Genomic DNA, 27,225 nt, shown 5'->3' on the forward strand with positions numbered 1-27,225 from the left:
TCACAGCATATACTGTGCCCACTTGCCCAGTGCCACCACTCATATCTGGTGTCACAATAGCTTGCATTTAACAAAAAACTAAACTTTTTGGACTGTAATATAATAGCAGTCAGTTTCCTTCACAAGTGTGCGTTTCAGGGCCTGCCAGGGCACAGTGTCACACAAGTGCCACACAAGTGCCACTCATATCTGTTGTCACAGTAGCTTGCACGCATAGTACCACTAATCGAAAAAAAAAAATGACAGGCAGAGGCAGGCCACCCCGCAGGGGCCGTCGTGGTCGTGGTGCTGTTATTCCCTTTGGCCCTAGAATAATGCTCAGTGTTCAGAGGCCACGTACCCTGAACTTGAAAAGTTCTGAGGACATAGTTGACTGGCTAACACAGGACACCCAATCTTCTACAGCTTCCGCTCGGAACCTTGACGCACCACCCTCCTCCAGCTTAGCTTCGGGCACCTCTCAAGTTACCACTCGCCCGCCTGCCACCACCACCTACACTAGCACCACAGCAGCTTCACGATCTGTCAGAGGAGTTATTTACACATCAGTTGGAAGAAATGAGTGATGCGCAACCATTATTGCCAGAGGATGTAGATAACAGGGATATGTCTCAGTCAGGCAGCATTACACACGTACGGTGTGATTATGATGATGTTGTACCCGCTGCTGCTTCCTTTGCTGAGTTGTCAGATACAAGTGAAGCGGTTGATGATGACGATGCGTCTGTGGATGTCACGTGGGTGCCTGCTAGAAGAGCAGAAGAACAGGGGGAAAGTTCAGATGGGGAGACAGAGAGGAGGAGGAGGAGACGAGTTGGAAGCAGGGGGAGGTCGTCACAAGGAACTAGTGGCACAGTCAGAGAGCATGCATCGACACCCGGGGTCAGCCAGACAGCACGCCAATCAACGCATGCTGTTGCCACCACCAGAATGCCGTCATTGCAGAGCTCAGCAGTGTGGCATTTTTTTGTGTGTCTGCCTCTGACAACAGCGATGCCATTTGCAACCTGTGCCAAAAGAAACTGAGTCATGGGAAGTCCAACACCCACCTAGGTACAACTGCTTTGCGAAGGCACATGATCGCACATCACAAACGCCTATGGGATCAACACATGAGTACAAGCAGCACACAAACTCAAAGCCGCCATCCTCCTCCTGGTCCAGCATCTTCAGCCACGTTAACCACTGCTGCCCTCCTTGCCCCCTCTTAACCATCCGCCCCTCCGTCTCTCGCCTTGAGCAGTTCCTGCTCATCTGCCCACAGTCAGGTGTCTGTCAAGGACATGTTTGAGCGTAAGAAGCCAATGTCACAAAGTCACCCCCTTGCCCGGCGTCTGACAGCTGGCTTGACTATACTCTTAGCCCGCCAGCTTTTACCATACAAGCTGGTGGAGTCTGAGGCGTTCAAAAAATTTGTAGCTATTGGGACACCACAGTGGAAGGTACCCGGACGAAATTTCTTTGCACAAAAGGCAATCCCCAACCTGTACTCGATTGTGCAAAAGGAAGTAATGGCATGCCTGGCACACAGTGTTGATGCAAGGGTCCATCTGACCACTGATACCTGGTCTGCAAAGCATGGTCAGGGCAGGTATATCACCTATACTGCGCATTGGGCAAACCTGCTGACGGCTGCCAAGTATGGAATGCGTGGCTCTTCAGAGGAGTTGGTGACACTGCCACGACTTGCAGGCAGGCCTGCTGCCACCTCCTCTACTCCTCCTACTCCATCCTCTTCCATAACCTCCTCGGCTGAGTCCTCTTCTGCTGCTGCGTCTTGCTCCACATCAATGGCACCCTCCCAGCTCCCAGGTACTGTTCCACATCCCGGATACGGCAGTGTCACGCCGTCTTGGGGTTGACTTGCCTGAAAGCAGAGAGTCACACCGGACCAGCACTCCTGTCCGCCCTGAACGCACAGGTGGATCAGTGGCTGACTCCGCACCAACTGGAGATCGGCAAAGTGGTTTGTGACAACGGAAGAAATTTGTTGGCGGCATTGCATTTGGGCAAGTTGACACATGTGCCGTGCATGGCACATGTGTGTAATCTGATCGTATAACACTTTGTGCATAAGTACCCAGGCTTACAGGACGTCTTTAAGCAGGCCAGGAAGGTGTGTGGCCATTTCAGGCATTCCTACACGGCCATGGCGCACTTTTCCGATATCCAGCGTCGAAACAACATGCCAGTGAGGCGCTTGATTTGCAACAGACCGACACGTTGGAATTCAACACTCCTAATGTTCGACCGCCTGCTCCAACAAGAAAAAGCCGTTAACGAGTATTTGTATGACCGGGGTGCTAGGACAGCCTCTGCGGAGCTGTGAATTTTTTTGCCACGTTACTGGACGTTCATGCGCAATGCCTGTAGGCTCATGCGTCCTTTTGAGGAGGTGACAAACCTAGTCAGTCGCACCAAAGGCACCATCAGCGACATCATACCATTTGTTTTCTTCCTGGAGCGTGCCCTGCGAAGAGTGCTGGATCAGGCCGTTGATGAGCGTGAAGAGGAAGCAGCCTTATCAGCATCGCTTGCTGGACCTGCGGCAACGCTGGAAGAGGATTGTGAGGAAGAGGAGTCAGAGGAGGAATGTGGCTTTGAGGAGGAGGAGGAAGACCAACCACAACAGGCATCCCAGGGTGCTCGTTGTCACCTATCTGGTACCTGTGGTGTTGTACATGGCTGGGGGGAAGAACATACCTTCAGAGAGATCACCGAGGACGAGGAACAGGACATGAGTAGCTCGGCATCCAACCTTGTGCAAATGGGGTCTTTCATGCTCTCGTGCCTGTTGAGGGACCCTCGTATTAAAAAGGCTGAAGGAGAACGACCTGTACTGGGTGTCCACGCTACTAGACCCCCGGTATAAGCAGAAAGTGCCTGAAATGTTACCGAATTATGGCAAGTCGAAAAAGGATGCAGCAGTTCCAAAATCAATTAAAAAGTATGCTTTACACAGCGTATAAGGGTGATGTCACAGCACAACGGGAATCTAACAAGGGAAGAGGTGAAAGTAATCCTCCTCCTCCCACAACCACGCCTGCAAGGACAGGACGCTTTACAGACGTGTTGTTGATGGAGGACATGCAGAGCTTTTTAAGTCCTATGCATCGCCACAGCCCTTCGGGGTCCACCCTCAGAGAACGACTCGACCGACAGGTAGCAGACTACCTTGCCTTAACTGCAGATATCGACACTCTGAGGAGCGATGAACCCCTTGACTACTGGGTGTGCAGGCTTGACCTGTGGCCTGAGCTATCTCAATTTACGATAGAACTTCTGGCCTGCCCCGCTTCAAGTGTCCTGTCAGAAAGGACCTTCAGTGCAGCAGGAGGTATTGTCACTGAGAAGAGAAGTCGCCTAGGTCAAAAAAGTCTAGATTACCTCACCTTTATTAAGATGAATGAGGGATGGATCCCGAAGGGACTGACAGTGGGCGATACATTCGACTAAAAAAGGCCTGATGAGGGGGACTACTTAACACACCACTCCCATCTGGTGGCACATTAGATTGCATACGCAGTGCCCCAAATTTGAAGTAGGAGGACCGACCAAGCATCTTTTTCCATCTCCCGCTTCCTACAATCGATGCCTTATATACACGTCCCCTGATAGGGGACGTAACAGGGATTAAACTGCTAGGAATAGTACTACTTAACACACTACTCCTATCTGGTGGCACATTAGATTGCACACGCAGTGCCCCAAATTTGAAGTAGGAGGACCGACCAAGCATCTTTTTCCATCTCCCGCTTCCTGGGTGGAGGAAGAGAGACCTTCAATGACATCAGTGAGGACAAGGAACGGGACATGGCTAGCTTGGTATCCAACCTTGTGCAAATGGTGAGTTTGCGGTTGTGCAAATGGACTGTTTGCGGTGCGTTAAACGGGGAGTTTGGTGTGTCACTGTGAAGCGGGCGTAACCCTTACACTACCTGATCGATACAACATCATACCTGATGTTTTTTTTTTTTTAATTCTTTATTTTCATTGTGCATGTGATAACAACAGGCGTGCAGAGCCACAATAGCAGCTGCAGGCTTTTCATAGCATTTTTACAAGTTATATTGTGGCAGATTAGACAGCACTTTTTTTTTTTTTTTTTGTGAAACAAACGTGAACATCTGGCTTTATAATAATAGTAGATATATTTAGACATACTAAGCTATACAAATAGGTTGGTCTGGTATGCCTAAAGCAACACTCAGGGATGAGGGAGTCTGACTTGGAATGGAGTGCTCAAAAACTGGGTATAGGCAGAAATTTCACCAAAAAACTGGCCCAAAATGTATAAATACAATTATATCATTACAGGTGCAATGATATGGGTGAACCCAGGAGCTAATTCCACTTAGAAAGGCTTGAGTCACCAGTATGGATATGTAGTGTGAAAACCAGGCAACTACTACGTATATCGTGTGTGTACCTTTAAATCTGTCAGAAGACAAGATAGGGTTATGACACATCAATTGCTTATATTAAAACATATAACTAGTGTGTATCCCTTTAAATCTGTATAGGACGGAAACAGTATGCTCATCAAGATAAAACTTCAAAATATATGGATGACTGTATTCTATATGGAAAATTAATTACCGGAATCCAATCGGTTAAAATTAATATAGAATTTATTAGAGAAAAAATAATAACAATAGTAGTAACTATGTCAGACCATAAATGCAGTATAGAATGACAACGAGAAAATTAAAATATATAGGGATATCGAAAAATATAAAAATATATAAAAATATATAAAAATATCAGTTGGGGATAATTTGCAAGAATATTACCAGCAAGTCTGTGTTGGTATTTCGGAAAAAATCCTTAGGACCGATCAGGATGGCTGTGGATACACTGTTGTAAAAATGTATCAATTGTTGCCGGCTGCTTGTGAGGTTGGCGTGCGTCCCAGACCTCACTCTGGGTGATGCACGCTGCAAGCCGGTCGGTCGGTCCTCAGATCTCGGAGTGCTCTGTGCTCGATGGAAGGGAGCACAGTAGCCAGCTGTGTGTATTCTGCGTCCCGCTCGATTTCTGCCTTACGCGTTTCGTGGGTGTCAGCCCCACTTCATCAGAGACAAGATGATGGTTCTTTGATATGGCATGGTTTAAATACAGTCCCAATCAGACACAATTAATTACATTGGTGTGGTGATTACTTCAAACGAAATGGGAAAAATGAGCATACAGTCTTATGTAAATAATATAGGGTGAACGGAAAAATTTAAACTGTTTGTAAGCAAGAAGATCTAAGACATATAAAACATTAAATATTATCTGAGAGAAAAATCTGAACTAAAAATATATAAATTGTTAAATTGTTATATAGAATGTATATAAGACATGTGTTTACACATGAGAAAGAACACATTTAGTACATGGCTGTAAAACAATGATACCTTTAAGATATGCAAAAAATGAATCAAATACATATAGTCCATAAAGCACATAAAATATAATTCTAATGAATTATCACTTAATTGAGGAATATATGTCAAATCAACAGTTGATTATGTGACAGAAGTAAATTCATGAACTTGTACAGAGGGAAATAAAGTGCATATGTGAATCAATTCCGAGTCCAGTCTTATAAGTGAACTGACATGAACAATGCATTTAGTTATGTACATAAATATGTGATATAGATGATAGTCAAAAAGGTCTAATGAGAACTAGTGGTAAGAAATATAATTAGATGTAAGTGTAATAAATGTGGGTTCAGCCATTATGTTGATAGTGGAAACTTAGGCTGCTGGTGAACATTAAGATAGGAATATAGATCTAGAGGTAGAGAAATAATAGAAGCTGGTGATTAAAGTAAATATAAATATAAATATAAATATGCACAGGGAGAGTTAAGGTGCATATGTGAATAATTTGTAAGTTTGGCCGTTTGGATAAATCGGCATGAGCATAACATATAGTGTAATTTGGGATAATATAGGGTAAAAAATAAAGAATAATAAATGGAGAAATATAGAATAATACGTGATATTGAGAATGTAAAGGTGTGTGATGACATCTAGTGATATATATAAATAGGTGAAGTGCATATGCGAATAAATATAATGTATATGGGAATATTTATGGGTTCAGCCGTTATGTTGGACTATGCTTATTTATGAACTTGTAGGTTAGTGATAAATAAAATGCATAAGTGAATAGATTTAGATAACATGTAACCTCAAACAATGATACGGAGGAGGAGGAGAGTAAAAATGTTGGAAGAGAATAAAAAGTCTTCTTGTGAGGAGATGAAATTAAAATTAAAATTAAAATTAATAATAATAAAATTAGTAATAATAAAATTAAAATTAAAAATAAATAAAAATAAAAATAAAAATAAAAATAAGGATAAAAATAAGAAATAAGAATAAAAATAAAGAATAGAAATACAGATAAAATTAAATTAAATGTGGAGAATAAACAGTTCTGGGGGATAAAAAAGTTCTGAAGGATAAAAAATTCTGAAGGATAAAATTCTTTGGAGAGAAGTTTTTCATAAAAATGCGTTGAGTTCAAAGTCTATGTTTAGACCTTTAGGAGCCAGGGTCTCCAGATCAAAGATCCACTTTGCTTCAGTTTGATCTAGATTTCTTTCAATGTTTCCACCTCTCCAGTGAACATCCACTTTTTCAATAGGTAGGAATTTAAGTGTAGTAGGATCCCCCCCATGGAAATCCTGATAGTGTTTGGAGAGACTGTGGGTCTGTAGTCCCCTTTTGATATTCCGTATGTGTTCTGATATTCTGGTTTTTAAAGATCTCTTCGTTCGTCCTACATATTGCTTGGAGCAAGGACAGGTAATAAGATAGATGACCCCTACTGTGTCACAGCTCATATCGGTGTGTAGCTTATATTCTTCTGAGTTGTGTGTAGACTTGAATTTGGTAGTTTCTAATTCCAATGAGGGATTATTTTTGCATGCTATACACTTGGTACATCTTTTAAAACTTCTAGTTCTAGTTCTGTCTTGAGCAACGTGGGAAGATTTAAGAGTTGGTGCTAACATCAGTTGTAGGTTAGGTGCTTTTGTAAAGATAATGCGAGGTTTGGGGTCTAGAATGTCAGTGAGTGTGGAGTCGCTCCTGAGTATATTCCAATGTCTGTGTAAAATCCTTTCTATGGTACGAGATTGGTGGTTAAATTTGGTTATGAAGGCAGGTTTTAATTGGAGCATATCTGTAGTTTTCTTATTGCTCTTCAGGGTGTCTTCTCTTGGAATGGTCAGTGCTTTTATTCTGGCATCCGTCAGTAGCGTAGTGGGATATCCTTTGGTTAAAAACCTCTGTTCCATCTCCTCCATTTGTTCTTTACAGGGTTCCATTTTGGAGCAGTTCCTTCTAATTCTCCTAAACTGGTTGTATGGGATATTCTTCAACCAGGTATGTTTGTGATGGCTGTTAAAAGGAATAAAATTGTTGCAGTCCACAGATTTCTTGAAGGTCTTGGTGTGTATTGCACTGTCTTCAATATATACATTCAAGTCTAAAAACTCAATCTGTTGTTGTGAGTGATTAAAAGTAAATTCCAGGTGATATGGGTTAGTGTTGAGATACTTCTTGAATTGTTCCAAGGATTCCAAATCTCCTTTCCAGATGAAGAAGCAATCGTCTATGTATCTCCGCCATAGGGACAGATTTGCGTCAAAGGGGCAGTTGTTCCATATAAATTCTTCCTCCCACTTGCCCATGAATAGATTCGCGTAGCTCGGCGCAAATCGTGTCCCCATGGCGGTGCCCTCCATCTGTAGGTAAAATTGTTCATTACACCAAAAATAATTATGGGTGAGGATGAAGGCGATGCATTGAATCAGGAAATCAATTTGGTCGTTTTTTAGATCAGAGTGTACTGCCAGTGAGTATTGTGTAGCCTCACATCCTTGTAGGTGTTCTATAACTGTATACAGTGAAGTGACATCTGCTGTGACTAAAAACATATCTTCTGTCCAGTTAAAATCTGCTAAAATATTTAAGATCTGTGTGGAATCCCTTAGATAGGATTTGAGGTGAGGCACTAGATTCTGTAAAAACTGGTCGACGTATTCAGAGAGATTAGATGTGAGGGAGCCGATTCCGGAGATGATGGGTCTTCCTGGAGGTTTCGTTAATCGCTTATGTATCTTGGGTAAGTGGTAGAAGATTGGTATCTTGGGAAATTTGATGAGTAAATATTGGTATTCTCTGTCATTAATGATCCCTCTCTCTTTTCCTTGATCTAGTATCTCTCTCAGCCTTTCCTTGAATTGTGGGGTGGGATCCTGTTCAAGTTTGGAGTAAGTGGAGGTATCTCCTAACAGTCTTAGATTCTCTGCCATATAATCTTCAGTGTTAAGGATGACTAATCCCCCTCCTTTATCTGCCGCTTTGAAAGTTGTATCTTCCAGCTTCATAAGTCGTTTAAGTGAGTTCCTCTCTTTTTTCGTCAAGTTATCTTTTTTGATTTTGTTGGTGATCTCTCTTCTAAAATCTTTTTCCACCATCTTCTCAAATACTTTTATTGAGTCAGTTTTCATGTATTGTGGATAAAAAGTAGAGGAAGGATGTAATTCTGTATGGATATAATCTTGCACTGTGTTAGGTTGTATTGGGTCTTTGTCGGCAAAAAATTTCTTGATGGTGATTTTCCGTACGAATTTGTGTAGATCTATACAGGCATTGAAATTGGAACTTTTCGAGGTAGGAGCGAATTTTAAACCTTTTTTTAGGAGTGATATTTCATCTGGATTGAAGACTCTGGTGGATAGGTTAAATATGTTCATCTCCTCCTTTTTAGTTGGACTGGATCCTCCTGTGGTTCTAGATCTTCTTCTATTTCTCTTATTGGTCTTTTCTTTCTTATGTCTGGAGACCTGAAGTCCTCCATGTTGAATCGCTTGGGGGGGACCCTCCCCCGTTTCTCTAAAAAATCGTTGTTACCTTTCTGTGTAGTTGGAACTCGAGGTGAGGTCTCACTGTCTTTGATTTCTATGGTGGACTGGGTCTCCCCATGGTCTAATGGTTGAGTTCTTGAGTCTGGAGTGTTTTGGTATCTGTAGTCTTGTGATCTCCAGTTTTTCTTCTGATAATGATAGGTGTCTTGTTCATAGTGGGGTTTGTGCCTTCCTTGATTCGTGTATCTCATCTGGCGATGGGGTTGGTGTTGCCTGTAATTCGTATCTTCGAATCGTATCTAAAAAGGAGGAGATGAACATATTTAACCTATCCACCAGAGTCTTCAATCCAGATGAAATATCACTCCTAAAAAAAGGTTTAAAATTCGCTCCTACCTCGAAAAGTTCCAATTTCAATGCCTGTATAGATCTACACAAATTCGTACGGAAAATCACCATCAAGAAATTTTTTGCCGACAAAGACCCAATACAACCTAACACAGTGCAAGATTATATCCATACAGAATTACATCCTTCCTCTACTTTTTATCCACAATACATGAAAACTGACTCAATAAAAGTATTTGAGAAGATGGTGGAAAAAGATTTTAGAAGAGAGATCACCAACAAAATCAAAAAAGATAACTTGACGAAAAAAGAGAGGAACTCACTTAAACGACTTATGAAGCTGGAAGATACAACTTTCAAAGCGGCAGATAAAGGAGGGGGATTAGTCATCCTTAACACTGAAGATTATATGGCAGAGAATCTAAGACTGTTAGGAGATACCTCCACTTACTCCAAACTTGAACAGGATCCCACCCCACAATTCAAGGAAAGGCTGAGAGAGATACTAGATCAAGGAAAAGAGAGAGGGATCATTAATGACAGAGAATACCAATATTTACTCATCAAATTTCCCAAGATACCAATCTTCTACCACTTACCCAAGATACATAAGCGATTAACGAAACCTCCAGGAAGACCCATCATCTCCGGAATCGGCTCCCTCACATCTAATCTCTCTGAATACGTCGACCAGTTTTTACAGAATCTAGTGCCTCACCTCAAATCCTATCTAAGGGATTCCACACAGATCTTAAATATTTTAGCAGATTTTAACTGGACAGAAGATATGTTTTTAGTCACAGCAGATGTCACTTCACTGTATACAGTTATAGAACACCTACAAGGATGTGAGGCTACACAATACTCACTGGCAGTACACTCTGATCTAAAAAACGACCAAATTGATTTCCTGATTCAATGCATCGCCTTCATCCTCACCCATAATTATTTTTGGTGTAATGAACAATTTTACCTACAGATGGAGGGCACCGCCATGGGGACACGATTTGCGCCGAGCTACGCGAATCTATTCATGGGCAAGTGGGAGGAAGAATTTATATGGAACAACTGCCCCTTTGACGCAAATCTGTCCCTATGGCGGAGATACATAGACGATTGCTTCTTCATCTGGAAAGGAGATTTGGAATCCTTGGAACAATTCAAGAAGTATCTCAACACTAACCCATATCACCTGGAATTTACTTTTAATCACTCACAACAACAGATTGAGTTTTTAGACTTGAATGTATATATTGAAGACAGTGCAATACACACCAAGACCTTCAAGAAATCTGTGGACTGCAACAATTTTATTCCTTTTAACAGCCATCACAAACATACCTGGTTGAAGAATATCCCATACAACCAGTTTAGGAGAATTAGAAGGAACTGCTCCAAAATGGAACCCTGTAAAGAACAAATGGAGGAGATGGAACAGAGGTTTTTAACCAAAGGATATCCCACTACGCTACTGACGGATGCCAGAATAAAAGCACTGACCATTCCAAGAGAAGACACCCTGAAGAGCAATAAGAAAACTACAGATATGCTCCAATTAAAACCTGCCTTCATAACCAAATTTAACCACCAATCTCGTACCATAGAAAGGATTTTACACAGACATTGGAATATACTCAGGAGCGACTCCACACTCACTGACATTCTAGACCCCAAACCTCGCATTATCTTTACAAAAGCACCTAACCTACAACTGATGTTAGCACCAACTCTTAAATCTTCCCACGTTGCTCAAGACAGAACTAGAACTAGAAGTTTTAAAAGATGTACCAAGTGTATAGCATGCAAAAATAATCCCTCATTGGAATTAGAAACTACCAAATTCAAGTCTACACACAACTCAGAAGAATATAAGCTACACACCGATATGAGCTGTGACACAGTAGGGGTCATCTATCTTATTACCTGTCCTTGCTCCAAGCAATATGTAGGACGAACGAAGAGATCTTTAAAAACCAGAATATCAGAACACATACGGAATATCAAAAGGGGACTACAGACCCACAGTCTCTCCAAACACTATCAGGATTTCCATGGGGGGGATCCTACTACACTTAAATTCCTACCTATTGAAAAAGTGGATGTTCACTGGAGAGGTGGAAACATTGAAAGAAATCTAGATCAAACTGAAGCAAAGTGGATCTTTGATCTGGAGACCCTGGCTCCTAAAGGTCTAAACATAGACTTTGAACTCAACGCATTTTTATGAAAAACTTCTCTCCAAAGAATTTTATCCTTCAGAATTTTTTATCCTTCAGAACTTTTTTATCCCCCAGAACTGTTTATTCTCCACATTTAATTTAATTTTATCTGTATTTCTATTCTTTATTTTTATTCTTATTTCTTATTTTTATCCTTATTTTTATTTTTATTTTTATTTTTATTTATTTTTATTTTTAATTTTATTATTACTAATTTTATTATTATTAATTTTAATTTTAATTTTAATTTCATCTCCTCACAAGAAGACTTTTTATTCTCTTCCAACATTTTTACTCTCCTCCTCCTCCGTATCATTGTTTGAGGTTACATGTTATCTAAATCTATTCACTTATGCATTTTATTTATCACTAACCTACAAGTTCATAAATAAGCATAGTCCAACATAACGGCTGAACCCATAAATATTCCCATATACATTATATTTATTCGCATATGCACTTCACCTATTTATATATATCACTAGATGTCATCACACACCTTTACATTCTCAATATCACGTATTATTCTATATTTCTCCATTTATTATTCTTTATTTTTTACCCTATATTATCCCAAATTACACTATATGTTATGCTCATGCCGATTTATCCAAACGGCCAAACTTACAAATTATTCACATATGCACCTTAACTCTCCCTGTGCATATTTATATTTATATTTATATTTACTTTAATCACCAGCTTCTATTATTTCTCTACCTCTAGATCTATATTCCTATCTTAATGTTCACCAGCAGCCTAAGTTTCCACTATCAACATAATGGCTGAACCCACATTTATTACACTTACATCTAATTATATTTCTTACCACTAGTTCTCATTAGACCTTTTTGACTATCATCTATATCACATATTTATGTACATAACTAAATGCATTGTTCATGTCAGTTCACTTATAAGACTGGACTCGGAATTGATTCACATATGCACTTTATTTCCCTCTGTACAAGTTCATGAATTTACTTCTGTCACATAATCAACTGTTGATTTGACATATATTCCTCAATTAAGTGATAATTCATTAGAATTATATTTTATGTGCTTTATGGACTATATGTATTTGATTCATTTTTTGCATATCTTAAAGGTATCATTGTTTTACAGCCATGTACTAAATGTGTTCTTTCTCATGTGTAAACACATGTCTTATATACATTCTATATAACAATTTAACAATTTATATATTTTTAGTTCAGATTTTTCTCTCAGATAATATTTAATGTTTTATATGTCTTAGATCTTCTTGCTTACAAACAGTTTAAATTTTTCCGTTCACCCTATATTATTTACATAAGACTGTATGCTCATTTTTCCCATTTCGTTTGAAGTAATCACCACACCAATGTAATTAATTGTGTCTGATTGGGACTGTATTTAAACCATGCCATATCAAAGAACCATCATCTTGTCTCTGATGAAGTGGGGCTGACACCCACGAAACGCGTAAGGCAGAAATCGAGCGGGACGCAGAATACACACAGCTGGCTACTGTGCTCCCTTCCATCGAGCACAGAGCACTCCGAGATCTGAGGACCGACCGACCGGCTTGCAGCGTGCATCACCCAGAGTGAGGTCTGGGACGCACGCCAACCTCACAAGCAGCCGGCAACAATTGATACATTTTTACAACAGTGTATCCACAGCCATCCTGATCGGTCCTAAGGATTTTTTCCGAAATACCAACACAGACTTGCTGGTAATATTCTTGCAAATTATCCCCAACTGATATTTTTATATATTTTTATATATTTTTATATTTTTCGATATCCCTATATATTTTAATTTTCTCGTTGTCATTCTATACTGCATTTATGGTCTGACATAGTTACTACTATTGTTATTATTTTTTCTCTAATAAATTCTATATTAATTTTAACCGATTGGATTCCGGTAATTAATTTTCCATATAGAATACAGTCATCCATATATTTTGAAGTTTTATCTTGATGAGCATACTGTTTCCGTCCTATACAGATTTAAAGGGATACACACTAGTTATATGTTTTAATATAAGCAATTGATGTGTCATAACCCTATCTTGTCTTCTGACAGATTTAAAGGTACACACACGATATACGTAGTAGTTGCCTGGTTTTCACACTACATATCCATACTGGTGACTCAAGCCTTTCTAAGTGGAATTAGCTCCTGGGTTCACCCATATCATTGCACCTGTAATGATATAATTGTATTTATACTAAGCTATACAAGTCGATGAGTGTCTAGTTTAATGACGTTTAAGATTATATTAAATGTTATGTCACATAGGTGCAATACATGAGTTACGCTATGCATTTCATACCTGATGTTTTAAAGCACGTTATTCCAAACAATTTAGGAATGTTGGGTGATTTATGCCCTTTATGGATTAAAACCAGACTCTGCATCAACTATGTAATTTTTTTTGCTAGATGCCAAGCGGCTTAAGAGGCTCTATGCAGTGGCGCTAGGGGATTTCTATACACTTGAGTAGCATTGAAGTAAGCAGTTTGGTAAGCTACCAACAGGTGATTAAGGATAAGGAGCCTAACCTTAGTAACGAATTATATACATCAAGTCGAGAATTTAGGTAATGTACTATACTGAACTAGTGATAGCGTCTCATCACTACTTAAGTGTCCAAGACTACCCGGACTACCCTGAATATAGAAACATATGTAAGCAACAGCATTCCTATTAGAAATGGAATATTAGTAACACAGGTGCAAAGAGCATAGAACATACGGTTTGACACCAGTGAAGCAGTATGGGAATTGAGCCTGCAGGTGATTTAGGTTAAAGAAATGAGACTTAGTAGTATTGGGTGTAGGAATACCCCAGATGAGCATTACAGACTTAACTAGTGAAATCTTTATGTAGATAGTGTTTGTTTTTTTTTCCTTTTAAGTGACCATAAGAAAAATGACGAGTCATGTAATGGATAGTGAAATCGCGACCCTAAACGAATGAGGGGGACCACTACGGGATAGTGTGGGGATTTAATATGTATTGTACATCATATAAGACATGCTTGCCCAAACCCCGGCCCTCCAGATGTTGCTGAACTACAACTCCCATGATTCGCAGCCTATTTCATTCATAGAATCATGGGAGTTGTAGTTCAGCAACATCTGGAGGGCTGGAGTTTGGGGAAGCCTGATATAAGAGAACAATGTTACATGACCTTCCAGCATAAACCCAAGGTGAGGTAGTATAGAATTGAGAGTGTAAGTGATTTCTGAAACGGATATTTATTTATAGGATAGGCCTACACCAAAGGTGAGAGGCATAGTTAATTAAACTTAATGCCAAATTACAATAGTAACTTAAACTACCCAAGTGAATGTTATTAAGATAAACAGCTATTTATTAAAACAGTAACATGTAGAATTTAGATTAATTTAACCTAAAATTTTAATAACTGCTAGAGGTCAGTAGTTAGTTGTATAACCATAATGAATGGTTCAGACTAATTTCAGATGAATTTAAATACCTGTGCAGTTTAAGTTTAAGTATACAAATTTTTGCACAAAAAGCTCTATCTGGCCGTAGGGCTATTCGTGCTGATTGCTATAATAAAGTGGGGAACATTAGTATTACCGGTAATTTAAAACAAAAGTTTTCCTGATCTATACAATTTAGAGAACACATGCGAACAGTCATTCGTATGAATGGATGTAACAACACTGAATAGCAAAGTTGACGAACAGATTAGAAAACCTAAATCGTTCGGTCATTTGAACCGAACCAACAGGCACATACACTAGTAAAACATTGCGAAATAAAATGTAAACATTGTTTGGGAGTTTAACCGAACTGATAGTAACACAAAATGCAATACGTTAAGAAGTATGCAAAACTGTAAGCACTTGAAATAGACCTAAACCGTGATGATGCCGTCTAACCGTGACTATGGCGCGACTGGTCAGGATCTTACGGTTTGGTTCTGGTTAATTTCCCCTGGAGCTGCCCAGAAGGGCTAAAGAGTGGAAGCAGAGGCCCTTGGTCCAGGAGAAAACAGCAGGTACAGGTGAACCACATGGAGAAACAGGTAAGTTGCAAGATAGCGACCTGCATGTGACCAGGAAGTAGTCACATGCAAATCGCTAGAACAAGAACGGTGAGGAGCAAGGTAAGGAGTCTTTTTAAGTAGGGAAATCATGCCCCTCCCACAAGTACAGGCAAAAACCTTAATATTTATATACATACACACATATATATATATATATATATCTATATATATCTATATATATATAAAATCATATATCAGACTATATTCAAGTCAACCGCTTCTGTTGAGGTTTGCCATTTCCTCTTTCTCCAGCTCAAAATTATTCAAAGCACTCACACAAAGCTGGCCAAAGACATTGTGCTGCCTGGGTATAAGGATGAAATGCTGCTTCCGCCTGATTTCCCCCCCCCAAAAAATAATTAAAACATACATCCTACTGCAATGCTAGTGTCTATGTGTGTGTGCTGGGAATGAAGTGTGTGCTGGGGATGTAGTGTCTCTGTGTGTGTGCAGTGGGTAAGGTGTTTCTGTGTTTGTGCTGGGGATGTAGTGTTTGTGTTGAGGATGTAGTGTTTGTCTGCTGGGGATGTAGTGTGTGTGTTGGTGTTTGCTGAGGATGTAGCGTGTGTCTGTGTGTGGACTGCAGCCAATACACTTATCTATACACAGTGTCTGTATATCTGCATGTGTATCAGTGCACCTGCATGTGTGTCATAATGTGTATCAAACACTGCCACACATGCAGATACAGATGCACACTGACACACGTACAGATACACTGATACGCCTGCAGATACACAGACATATAGACATACTCACTTACACATTGACAGACCAACATATAAACACACTGCCACACATGCAGATATACAGACATACAGATACACAAACTATGATCTACACATACTACACATTAAACAATTAAGCCACCCAACATTTTCTTACCTTCTGCTGACTGTGGCGCACAACGGGCCCCTAATTGCACATGTCCATCGGGTGGCCCTAAGGACATGGGCCACCCGATATACCTTCACACAGGTTCCCAACCCGTGTACTGCAAGTGCACCACTGCCACGGGTTGGGAACGCATGTTTTAGATGATGACGAGGGCAGCATTCAGTGTGCCGCCTGGAGCCATGGCCCCACTGTGGTCTATGGGAAGGCCAGCCCTGCACTCACACAATCACACCAAACTTGCATAAACATTGTATCTCTGGATGTAGAATACTTCCAGGTACAGACCACATCCACCAAGGAATCTCAGATGAACCACCAAGCCATACCAACACATTTTGTCAGATCGCTCAGACTGCCTAAGTGTAAGTGACTTGCAAAGAAACACTGTTTCTAAAAACTTTGCACTAATTAATAGATGTCAATATACTCACAGTCTTAAATACAAATGCGTATATAATATAATATTATATAATAAACTAGTCTTTTTTTTTTTTTTTTTTTTTTTTTTACAAATAAGCCTCTATGGCTTATAACCAACACTGTACATTGTTTATTTTGCAAGTGAAAACAAACAAAGCTATAAAGAAAAAAAAAATGAAATTGAAAGCCAAAATATTTTAATATAGTTCAATTTTTAAATATTAGAGCTCTTTCTATTTTCAGATACAGTATATATGACCTATGAAGCAAAATAGCATACAATGTACTAAATAAGAATAATAATGTTAGAATACAAACAATAATGTAAGAATATATTAGGAAGCACCAACACTACTCACTCTACTGATGTATCAAAATCATGTTTCATTTTACTATAATTCCAAAATGATTCAGAAGCTTGTATAATAAGTTAGAAACTCTTGCTGGCAAATAGTTTCATAATATTGCTGCATATACTTTATATGAATTTTTATGTAACATTATATGTCCCTCATGTGGAAACATGTCTTAACCATGTGGATAACGTCCTGCAGCTTGATGGCTACTTGGTTAATACCAAGTATGTGTTTCATTTATAGTTTTACAGGTTTTTTTTTTTTTTTTAAACATGTAATTGCATATTTTTGTTATTTAAATATGCTCCATTTTCTGTATTGGAGTTAATTATATCTTGGAGAAAACCGATATTGTTCACAACTTTCAAATGTTAGAGGATAGAACAATATACTTACTGTTGGGTAAAAAAAAACTAATTCTTTCAAAGTAAACAAATATTCTAATTGCTATAAGAATGTCATGTAAATCCATAATGGATTTTTGTTTTTCTTTCAAAAACATCAAATATTATATTTGTGTATCACTTTTAAGCTGTCATTCAACAGACCAAAGCTACACTAAGTTTTCAAAGACAATGATAAACTGCACACAGCATTGTGAAAACAGATTTCCACAGAGCTCTTGAATAGAAGAAACACAAAGAATAAATAATGGCATAAAGAGAATAATGCAGAATACAATATTTTCCGCTTATTAATTTCAGGGAGAACAGAATCTACCAAAAAACAGAACACTTCGGGATTGTTTGTGTATTATAGAGAAAAGAAAAGGATGGTCACATTTGAATCTTGGCCTAATCCTGGCACAGCGAAGCATCATGATTGCACCAGTGGCCGCAGCCGCCTCTGTTCCTTCCTCATTCACTTCCACAAAAGATTTGTGCACCACTTTAGACAGTACAAGGTCGCGGCTGCCAGACATGCCGGAGAAGTCTGCTTTTCCAACATCAAAGGCATCAGACATCCCCATACTGCTAAGAACAGACTCCAAGTCGTAATGGTCTTCCAGTTTAAATTTGGGTAAATACAGCTCGACCTCTGTTCGGTCCATCATATTGGGGTTGGTCCATTCCATGAACTTCATCAAGGTTAATTCCTTTTCAAGCTGAAAGTAAAACAGGTACTTCATTATTTCATTCTAGCTTTCAGAGCAAGACCGTGTTAAGTGTAAAATTAGATTGCGTCAGTTAAATATATAAAATCACGAGTTAAACACATTTCATATTGCATATTAGTCTGCTCAGATCTAATCAGTCCAATTCAAAATACAAAACTATGTTATAATTCATGTAGGGAAAGTAGAGGAAACCCATATAATAATCTCATTGTAAAATCACAATATTGCCGAATGTATAACAAATTATTTGAACTGCGAGAAAACACAAGACATACCAATCACACTTGACAGGACACCTCACTCAAAACATGATGCATATTAAGACAAAAAAAGCCATAGGTAAATGGCGTAAGCTTTATAGCAGAATAATTCTGTGCTAAGAATATTTTCAACACAAATTATATTGAGTTCACAGTACATGGATTTTCAATTTTCAGAAAAGTGTATTTATATTGGGCTGCTCGTCCATAGAGCGTTCAGTACTTAAAGGAACACTTAAAGCACCATAACCACAGCGCACTGCATGTTTAGAATGGAAATAGATTTTATTTTAAATGAAGTATATGAAAAAAATAAGTTATAAAAACGAATCCTTATCTTTAGTATATGAAAGGATCTTTCAGCCATTTACATGCATCTTAGGTTGGCTAGTGCTTAAAAGCTAAAAGTTCACTTTACTCAACGCATTAGACGAGAGGACTATAAAAACTGTTTTTTTTTCTACTTTTTTAACACACTGCAGTTTTAAAAAAAATCCATTTCCTTTCAAACTTGATGAAAGTATTATATAAAATAGTTTTAAGGGGGCAGTTGTCCTTTAAAGTGGCACTGTCACCCCTCCAGAATTAGTGTTTCATAATGCCAACATCTTTATTTAATACTCAGATTAATTGTGTTGGAATTTCACTGACATTCCAATCCAGTCTAAATATATACTAAATCAAAGTAGTGACTAGGGGAAAAAGGTTATCTATTGAGGATGCTGCAGTCTTGCAGGATCCTCCATAGACCTCAGAGTTGCATGAGGAAGAAAACAACGCTGAAGCTCCAGAAGGTAAAGAGGACTGGCAGGAAGATCATGGTGGTGGCCACAAGGGGTATGTTCAGGTAAGTAAAACTCACCATCCCCTGCAGCCCTTGGCCACTGCTTTGACAGCGGTAAAGTCACAGTTGGGGGTCGTTGCAAATTGTGCAAAGACCACAGACTGTGACAGAGCTACTTTAAGCGCTCTCATTGGCTAAGAGTGAACAGCTGATATTCTCCGCCAATGAACTGCCCCTGCACGGAAGGGCTTTAGCTCAGGAGAGCTAACTGAAGATCCTAGCACATGCTTCCCGTTTTCAATAGAGGATGTGATCACGTCTGATGTAAACCAGGTATGTTGCCAAATTGTTTACAAGCAATTTGACCATGTATATTGATGGGCACCACCGCACTACTGACACCATAAACACTCCAGTGTGCTATTGTAGTTACAGAGCTTCCTTTAATTCAACAACAAGGGATAGTACTAACTAATAGAAACAAATATATCCAATAACGAAAAGAAATTGAGAACGGGGGGGAATTATTAGCCTCAAGTTGTAAATGGTCAAAAAGAGACAAAACAAATCACTATAACTCCCATTTTCTGGGCCAGCTAAAAAAAAGAACATTGTGATGAATCCTCTGGAGTATTCCATATTCTACGTAAATTCAATTTAAATTGTATATAAGAGACCTCTTAGATACCCATGTTTTTTAGTAAAATAATTATTCTCTCTACAAATATACCTTTGCCGTACCACATGTCCGAAACATAGTAAAAGCAAAAGGGAATTGGGGGCACACCCGGAACATGCATTCTGTATTAATGGTGCTGCTGTAGTGACCAAAATGTAAACATTATACAGAATAAATAACAGCACACATATAAAAATCATTTTTTTACATTTAATAAGGCTACTTAAAATCATTATCTTAGCCAACATAAATGGGTATTCAGTTCCACCATATGGACATATTGTACACTTTAGATTATTTAAATACACTTATTTAGCACTATTTAATTTGTCTCCCAGGTTTCAATTAGTATAGGACCCATCGGTATTCGGGTATAGTGAAGTAGTGGTGGGCTTAACACAATATGGCCATATGGTGGAACTGAATCCCCATATTTGTTTGCCGTTGTGATTTTAAGTAACATACATACATACATACATACATACATACATATATATATATATATATATACAGCTTGGCACTCTCCTTACTTGTAATCCAGTATATCTGCCTTGGTGCAAACAGGTATGCGTTTCATATATAAACAAGAAATAATCCAGGATGCACTCTCAGGACTTGTGAAGAAAAGTTTAGTTTTATTTTAAATCTTGTGCGAACAGAATTACCACAAGATTCGCACAAGATTTAAAATAAAACAAAACTTTTCTTCACAAGTCCTGAGAGTGCATCCTGGATTATTTCTTGTTTATTTATTTAATTTAATTTTTATTTATTTAATTTACATTTATTTAATTTACATTTATTTAATTTACATTTATTTAATTTACATTTATTTAATTTAAATTTATTTAATTTAAATTTATTTAATTTAAATTTATTTAATTTAATTTTAATTTATTTCATTTATTTAATTTATATATATATATATTATTATTTTTTTTCAAGTGTGTGCTTTTCCATGATCTGTATTAAAGTTCTGAAACATTTCCAAATGTTACCTTATATTTTGATACAGAAAACATCCCTCCTTGTTATGAAATTATCCATATATTCTACAGTTAAGGCATGCCAACAGCTTGTACCTCAGCAATACTATCAGGCTTTACCCTACAACCAGTTTTAAAACTTCCCTACAATAACACACTAATAACCAAAATGCTAAGTCTTTTATAAACAATCAAAGTAATTTCCTGCAAAAAACAGAACTAGCATTGTCTCAAAATAATATGTAACTATTGACAATGAGTATGCATAAATCACACAAATCAGATGTTGTTTCATTCCCACTAGTTTCTTATCTCAGCTGATATACTGATATTCTTAATGGGATCAGCCTAATTGCACAAGCACAAATAAACTAGGTTTATACAAAGTTAAAGCTTAACAGAAAAATGTTGAATGCACCTGGTTTCCTTTGAAATCTGTATGACATAATTGCATTCATAATTATCTATACTAAAAGTTAATATGTATAGCAGTAGTCACCCTGATAAAAAAAAACAAAAAAAACAACAAACCTCTGTAGAGAACACAACGTTTTATAAAGAGCACTATGGGGCATATTGTGCAAAAAAAGTACAAAATATTTTAATTACAATAAGCTAAAGGTGTAAAAAGGGACATCTTAAATCAGCATGGTTTAATTAGGAGTTCAATCAGACCTAACCATCACATTATATTGTTAGAACTTGCATGTGGGCAATCTAGAAAAGACTTCCTTTCTGATTACAGGAAGACGTAGAGTTAAAAAAGTTAAAATTTTCCCCAAATTTATTCTCTTCAAGAGAAGTCTTCAAGAGAAGTTTGGCAGCTATGTATCTCGTTACTCTCCTCCTCCCCCCCCCCCCCCAGTTTGTTGCAAAATTGGAAGGGCTTCAAACTTTTTTGCTTTCTCTTAAATCAACGGCGAAAAACTATTTTGAAGAAGGCTGAACTTGATGGACGCATGACTCTTTTCAGCCTATGTAACTATGCATAACTAACTATTTGTTAAGTCTTCAAATACAGAAGTAAAGATTAAATCCCTATGGGTGAGCTATAAGCATGATGGATGCACAGTTGCATCAACATGGCTAGTATGAGACATTGGTACAAATATATATATTTTATTTATTTTAAGAAGAATGATAAGACTTGTGTTATTTCAATATCTTAAAAATTACAGTTACAATAATCCCAACATTTTAGAAAATCCTGTTAAAACTACTATAGTAATGATATGCTCAGAACAAATTTACAAAAAAACAGCAAAACTATTCTTAGCACAATATTAAAGTGCATATCTGCACAATACTTGCATATGGTCATCAATATTTTACTGCATAATTGAATAGTAGTTTTTACTGAGATTTACTGTATCCATTTATACATTCATGGCGGGCAATGATTAGATAAAATTCGACACTTATTTTTGGTGATCTTGCACATTTAGCACATTCTTTTTGCACCACATATAAGAGTTATTTGGCAAGAATGTTTATTTTTTAAATTCAGAATTTAGACAATGAGACATTGCAGTCATGACAATTACATAGGTAATTATGTTTTTACATTCCCCAATTTTACAAAGAAGAGCATAAGAAACAATCAACATGGCCAAAAATAAACAAATAATTTGTGAAACATGTCTAGTACATTTGAGTTTAGATAAAGTCAGCTTTTGGGCAACTGTGTGATCAACATGTGTGAGTGGGTTCCCCATCCTTCCCTTTTTTTCTAGTTCACGCTCAACATTCCTTTGATACTTGTTCATTAAGTTATGAACCATCACTGTGAGCTTATCGATCAGACAGTTGTCCTCTATTTTAGCTTGTATCTCCTGTATAGCTGGCAGTCTGTCTTTCAGCCATCCAACTGCTAGAACTCTGCGTTGCCAATACTATCATATCCAACAGTTTTTGTGACTGGAGGAAGCCTCTCAATAGGCCTAGACAAAATGTATGACCAGGGATCAAGATCAAACAGTCGTAAAAATACTAGGGCAAGTAACGATTGGACTCTTCCCAATACCTCTTCACTCTACCACATATGCAAGTATGTCTCATGTAACCCACATCCCCTTCAATAGTTATCGGTTAGTATTTTTCTCATTCTATACAATTTTACTGGTGTTGTATACGACCGTATCATAATTTTAAACATTTGCTCTAGGAGGTTCACACAGATTGACACCCTCTTAGCAGCCTTCTATATGTCCTCCAATCCTCCACCCCCTGGCTCATCTCTCAGATCCCTTTTCCATAGTTTAACATAGTTGAGTTGGCAAGTATCTTGAAAGCATCTGCTGAAGGGTTAAATGGGCACTAGAGGAACCCAGATCACTTCAATTAAGTGGTCTGGGTGTCAAGTTCCTGCAATGTAAAACACTGTTGTTCTGTAGGAATGACAATTTTTACATCATGGGGATTAAATGCCTGTAGTGGCTGTCATTCAGTCAACGCTGTTATTTCATTAAGATGGTGTCATAGAGACCATGTGATTTGTGCACCAAATACCATTAGTTGGGAATACGCTACAGTGTTCCGTGAAATAGCTATTTAAACATTTTGCCACCTGGCAAAGTTGGAATGCCACTTAAACTGTTAAAATAAGTTGTATAAAAGTCAGTGAGCATAAAAGCAAGACACATGAGAGCTGAGAGTATTTCATCTAAGCACCTCTCCGTTATGACTGTTTTTACCAGCTAAGAATGGTTTAAAACATATAAAAGACAATGATTGCCAATAGAGATTTTCATTTTATTGAATACGAACAATTATATTTTCTTACAATAACGTTTACAACTACTAACAAAAACTTTTTTTTTTAAAGAATTCCCACAAAACATTGTGAAAAGCAATTCAAATTTAATTAGTGTGTGTGCTAATAAAGCGTATAAAAATATCACAGGAAGAAATATGCTCATTAGATTTCTTCACAATGTACAGGGATGTTGGTAAAAGCAATCCATGAATTGTGCAGACTTGAAGCACGTTACATTACACCTATGCAAGATCACATTCCAGCCCGAATCCCAAATCTTCGCCACTGTGCTGATCTAATACAGTAAGTTTGCCCAGTGAATAGATGGTTGGCAGTCAGAAAAACTTTCAGGTGACCATATGACCTAGGAAGTACTTGGTGGAATCTTGTTCTTTTACTTTCCTACCATAATGGTTTTGCCTCTATTCAAATAAACATGGTAGGTAACTGAATTTCAGAAACTAGATGAGACCCAAGTAAAAAATAGAATAAGAAAATAATATATATGCTAAAGTATTGTCCAACATTAATGCAAAGCTTTATTGATTTTTTTTTTAATTAAGGCATGCATTTTGGTTTTTAAATTTTGAGCATTGTATAGATTTTTATCAGCTGATTCCATGAATCATAAACAAACTCCCCTGCATCAGTGGTTTCAGGGGGAAGCAAATCTGCCACAAAATAAAATGTGCCGGCTTTGCTTGTGCATAATGAAGAAAAGGAAAGGATGGTCACAAATAATTGTGGGCACTCTAAGCATACAACGCATCATCATGATCCCAGCTGTGGCAGCTGCAGCCTCAGTACCCTCTTCATTCACTTCCACAAAAGACTTGTGGATCACCTTAGACAGTAACAGTTCATTATTTGCAGACATGGCAGAAAAGTTTGCTTTTCCATGATCAAAAGCATCGGATATACCCATGCTTATAAGAGCAGATTTAAGGTCATAGTTGTCTTCAAGTTTAAATTTGGGTAAATACAACTCCATTTCTGTTAAGTCCATCATTTCAGGATTTGTCCATTGCAAAAAATTTTCATGGGTTAATTCTTTTTCTAGCTGAAAAACAAAACAAAAATATTACATGGGTTATCATATTTGATGGAATATCTCACAAACTAATATGTGATAAATTTGCAAGGGCCGACAGCTTGCAATCACAGAGGGAACCATATATTCTAGATAGTGCCAGCAAATTTTGCAGAATAATATTAGGGTGTTCATCCATCAGCTGAAGCTAAACAGAATGTTGGCCATTATAGCAAATCAAAAGTAATAGCAGCGTAATTATTTTTACAAATAGAATGCCAACGTAATCATCATTGCAGGTACATAATGCATACAAGCAAGTGTGACTGATTAAAGCAAAGTTGAACAAGAGTTCAAATGAGCAGACAGTCTAACTATATCAGAGCATAAGGGCAAAAGCTATAGGTCTTATCTTGTGAGCGTTTATAATAAAATAGAAATATTGTATACTGTTGAATAAACTTGGACTTGGGTAAACTTGGACTGAAAGAGGAAAATGACCAGCATATAGGCTTCTCTACAGTGGCAGAATTCTTAAATTAGAGTAGATGTCAAAGGGAGTATGGATGGTGCATTTCAAAATAACTAATCAAGTTTATCTTGTTTAGTTAGGATTAACCAATAAAGTGCCCCAGTTGTTGAGCGCTCCCGAGAGGAGTTATTTTTTTTTAATGTAATTTAAAATGGTACAAGTTTGGGAAAAGTGAGATCAGTGGCATGTAAAAAATGTAAGCCAGGCAACAGCTTTCACAGTAGTTGGCAAAAAGGTTATCTAACACGTGTGCAAGCTTGATAATAAATAGGTTGCTGTAATCAAGGTGGAAAAAGATGGGTGGAATTAAAGTTTTAGTAGCCTTGTTACAGACAAATAAGTCAGAGCGATGCTTTTAAAGTGGACATTTGGGGATTTGTGGTTTGATTGGATGCAAATGATGAAGTAAACACCTGAAAAAAAAATTATGCCAAGACAGTAGCGCTGGGAGTAAAACGATTGACCAGAAGGTAGAAAGCCAGAGGACAGCAGCTGATGGAGGAAAGGTAAGAAACCAAATCTTGTAGAGATTATGTGTCAAGAAGCATGGAGACATCTAGTTAGACAGAAAAAGGTGGCTGGCAATCCAAAAAAATAAGGAGATAAATTAAGGTATAAAGTAGTGATATATTCGCATATGAGTAAAACTGTAAGCAAAGGGAGCTACTGGATCACAAGAGAGGTTTTGCAAAGTAAAAACTAAAAGGGGACTAGAGACAGCCTAGGAATATGCCCACTGAATGAAGTAGCGACAAGGCTTCAGAAAAGATAATGTTGAAAGGGACCTAAGAAGAGGAAAGACCAGAGCACAGAGTGCATGCTTAAAAAGTATAATAAATACTTGCAAGTGGTTCACAATTGCAGCGGAAAGGGAAAGAAGTGTTCATACCAAGTAGTGACCCAAGACTTAAGGAGAATGTAAATGATTACAAAAAAGGAATAAAAATCAGATTGGATAATGTCATGTAGATTAGTCTAGCTTTGCAGTAATAAACAAACTGAAGGAAACTGGGAAGATATCAAGAATTTAAAGGAGTGCAAAAAGACAGTATAAGGTTTGAAAGGATGGGAATGGAAATGTTTTGGTACAACCCGAAAAAAAAAAAAAAAAATAGTAAAGCAAGACAGCCTATTAATAGTGCCATGCAGTAGCTCTATAAAAAGAAATATGTGGAAACTACAAGATGAAGCACTGGGTTAATCTATAGGCAAATTAATATTTGTATATATATCTTTACTTCCCTGTGTCCAATACAGATATATTGGCACTATTTTTATTCTATTAGATACATTCTCATCAAATTACATTTTAATTCTGAAGCTCTCTACACCACTATGAGTAATTATACACATACAAACGTATATATATATAGTTGATTAAAGGAGGTCGCTTAAGGGCAGTGAGTTTTGTGATGCTCTAGACCAGGGGTAGGCAACCTTTTAGTAGTACTGTTCCAAAATAAGATCTTGAAGTCCCTTTGTGTGCCAATCCTATATATTTTTTATTTTTTTAAATGGAGGTGTGTATGTTGAAATAGTCTGCTTGTGTTATTTATGAGTGCTGTAGTTACTTTGTAATGTTACGTATGCGGGCTGTTATATTGCATATATCCATGAGTAGTTTGTAGTATTGTATTTTATACCTGTGAATGTGGGCTCTGTATGGTGGCTTTTTGTGGAATTGTGTGTGGGGGGTGTGTGGATGATATGTCACATAGTGTGTGTGGTGCATGCATGTGACGGGCTGTTTGTGGATTGTCAGTAGTGTTGTGTTTGTGGGGACTGTTTGTAGGTTGTTTGTATTTTTTGTGTAAGGTAAAGTCTGATTCTTCAGCTCTGCATATGTCTAGAAGTGTGGGTGGCTTTCTTGGGGTCCAGTGGGGACCGTGCAGGCC

General features: G+C 37.9%; 2 protein-coding genes across 3 annotated transcripts in view; both read right to left on the bottom strand.

Moving 5' to 3' along the window:
* LOC134608734 (leukocyte elastase inhibitor-like) overlaps positions 1 to 27,225 on the bottom strand; it is a 481,333-nt gene that overhangs the window by 49,446 nt on the left and 404,662 nt on the right. The gene's annotated exons all lie outside the window — the stretch shown is intronic.
* LOC134608735 (serpin B6-like) overlaps positions 17,667 to 27,225 on the bottom strand; it is a 62,459-nt gene continuing 52,900 nt past the window's right edge. Inside the window, exon 7 of one of the 2 annotated variants that reach the window (XM_063451806.1) lies at positions 17,667 to 18,292. In XM_063451806.1, coding sequence (XP_063307876.1) covers positions 17,888 to 18,292 — 405 coding nt within the window. In that variant the 3' untranslated portion in view covers positions 17,667 to 17,887. Of the gene's footprint in view, positions 18,293 to 24,282; positions 24,829 to 27,225 lie in introns of those variants that run through there. The other variant, XM_063451805.1, reaches the window with a different exon arrangement.

The sequence above is a fragment of the Pelobates fuscus genome, chromosome 4 (genome assembly GCF_036172605.1).
Source record: "Pelobates fuscus isolate aPelFus1 chromosome 4, aPelFus1.pri, whole genome shotgun sequence".
NCBI classification, from domain to species: domain Eukaryota; kingdom Metazoa; phylum Chordata; class Amphibia; order Anura; family Pelobatidae; genus Pelobates; species Pelobates fuscus.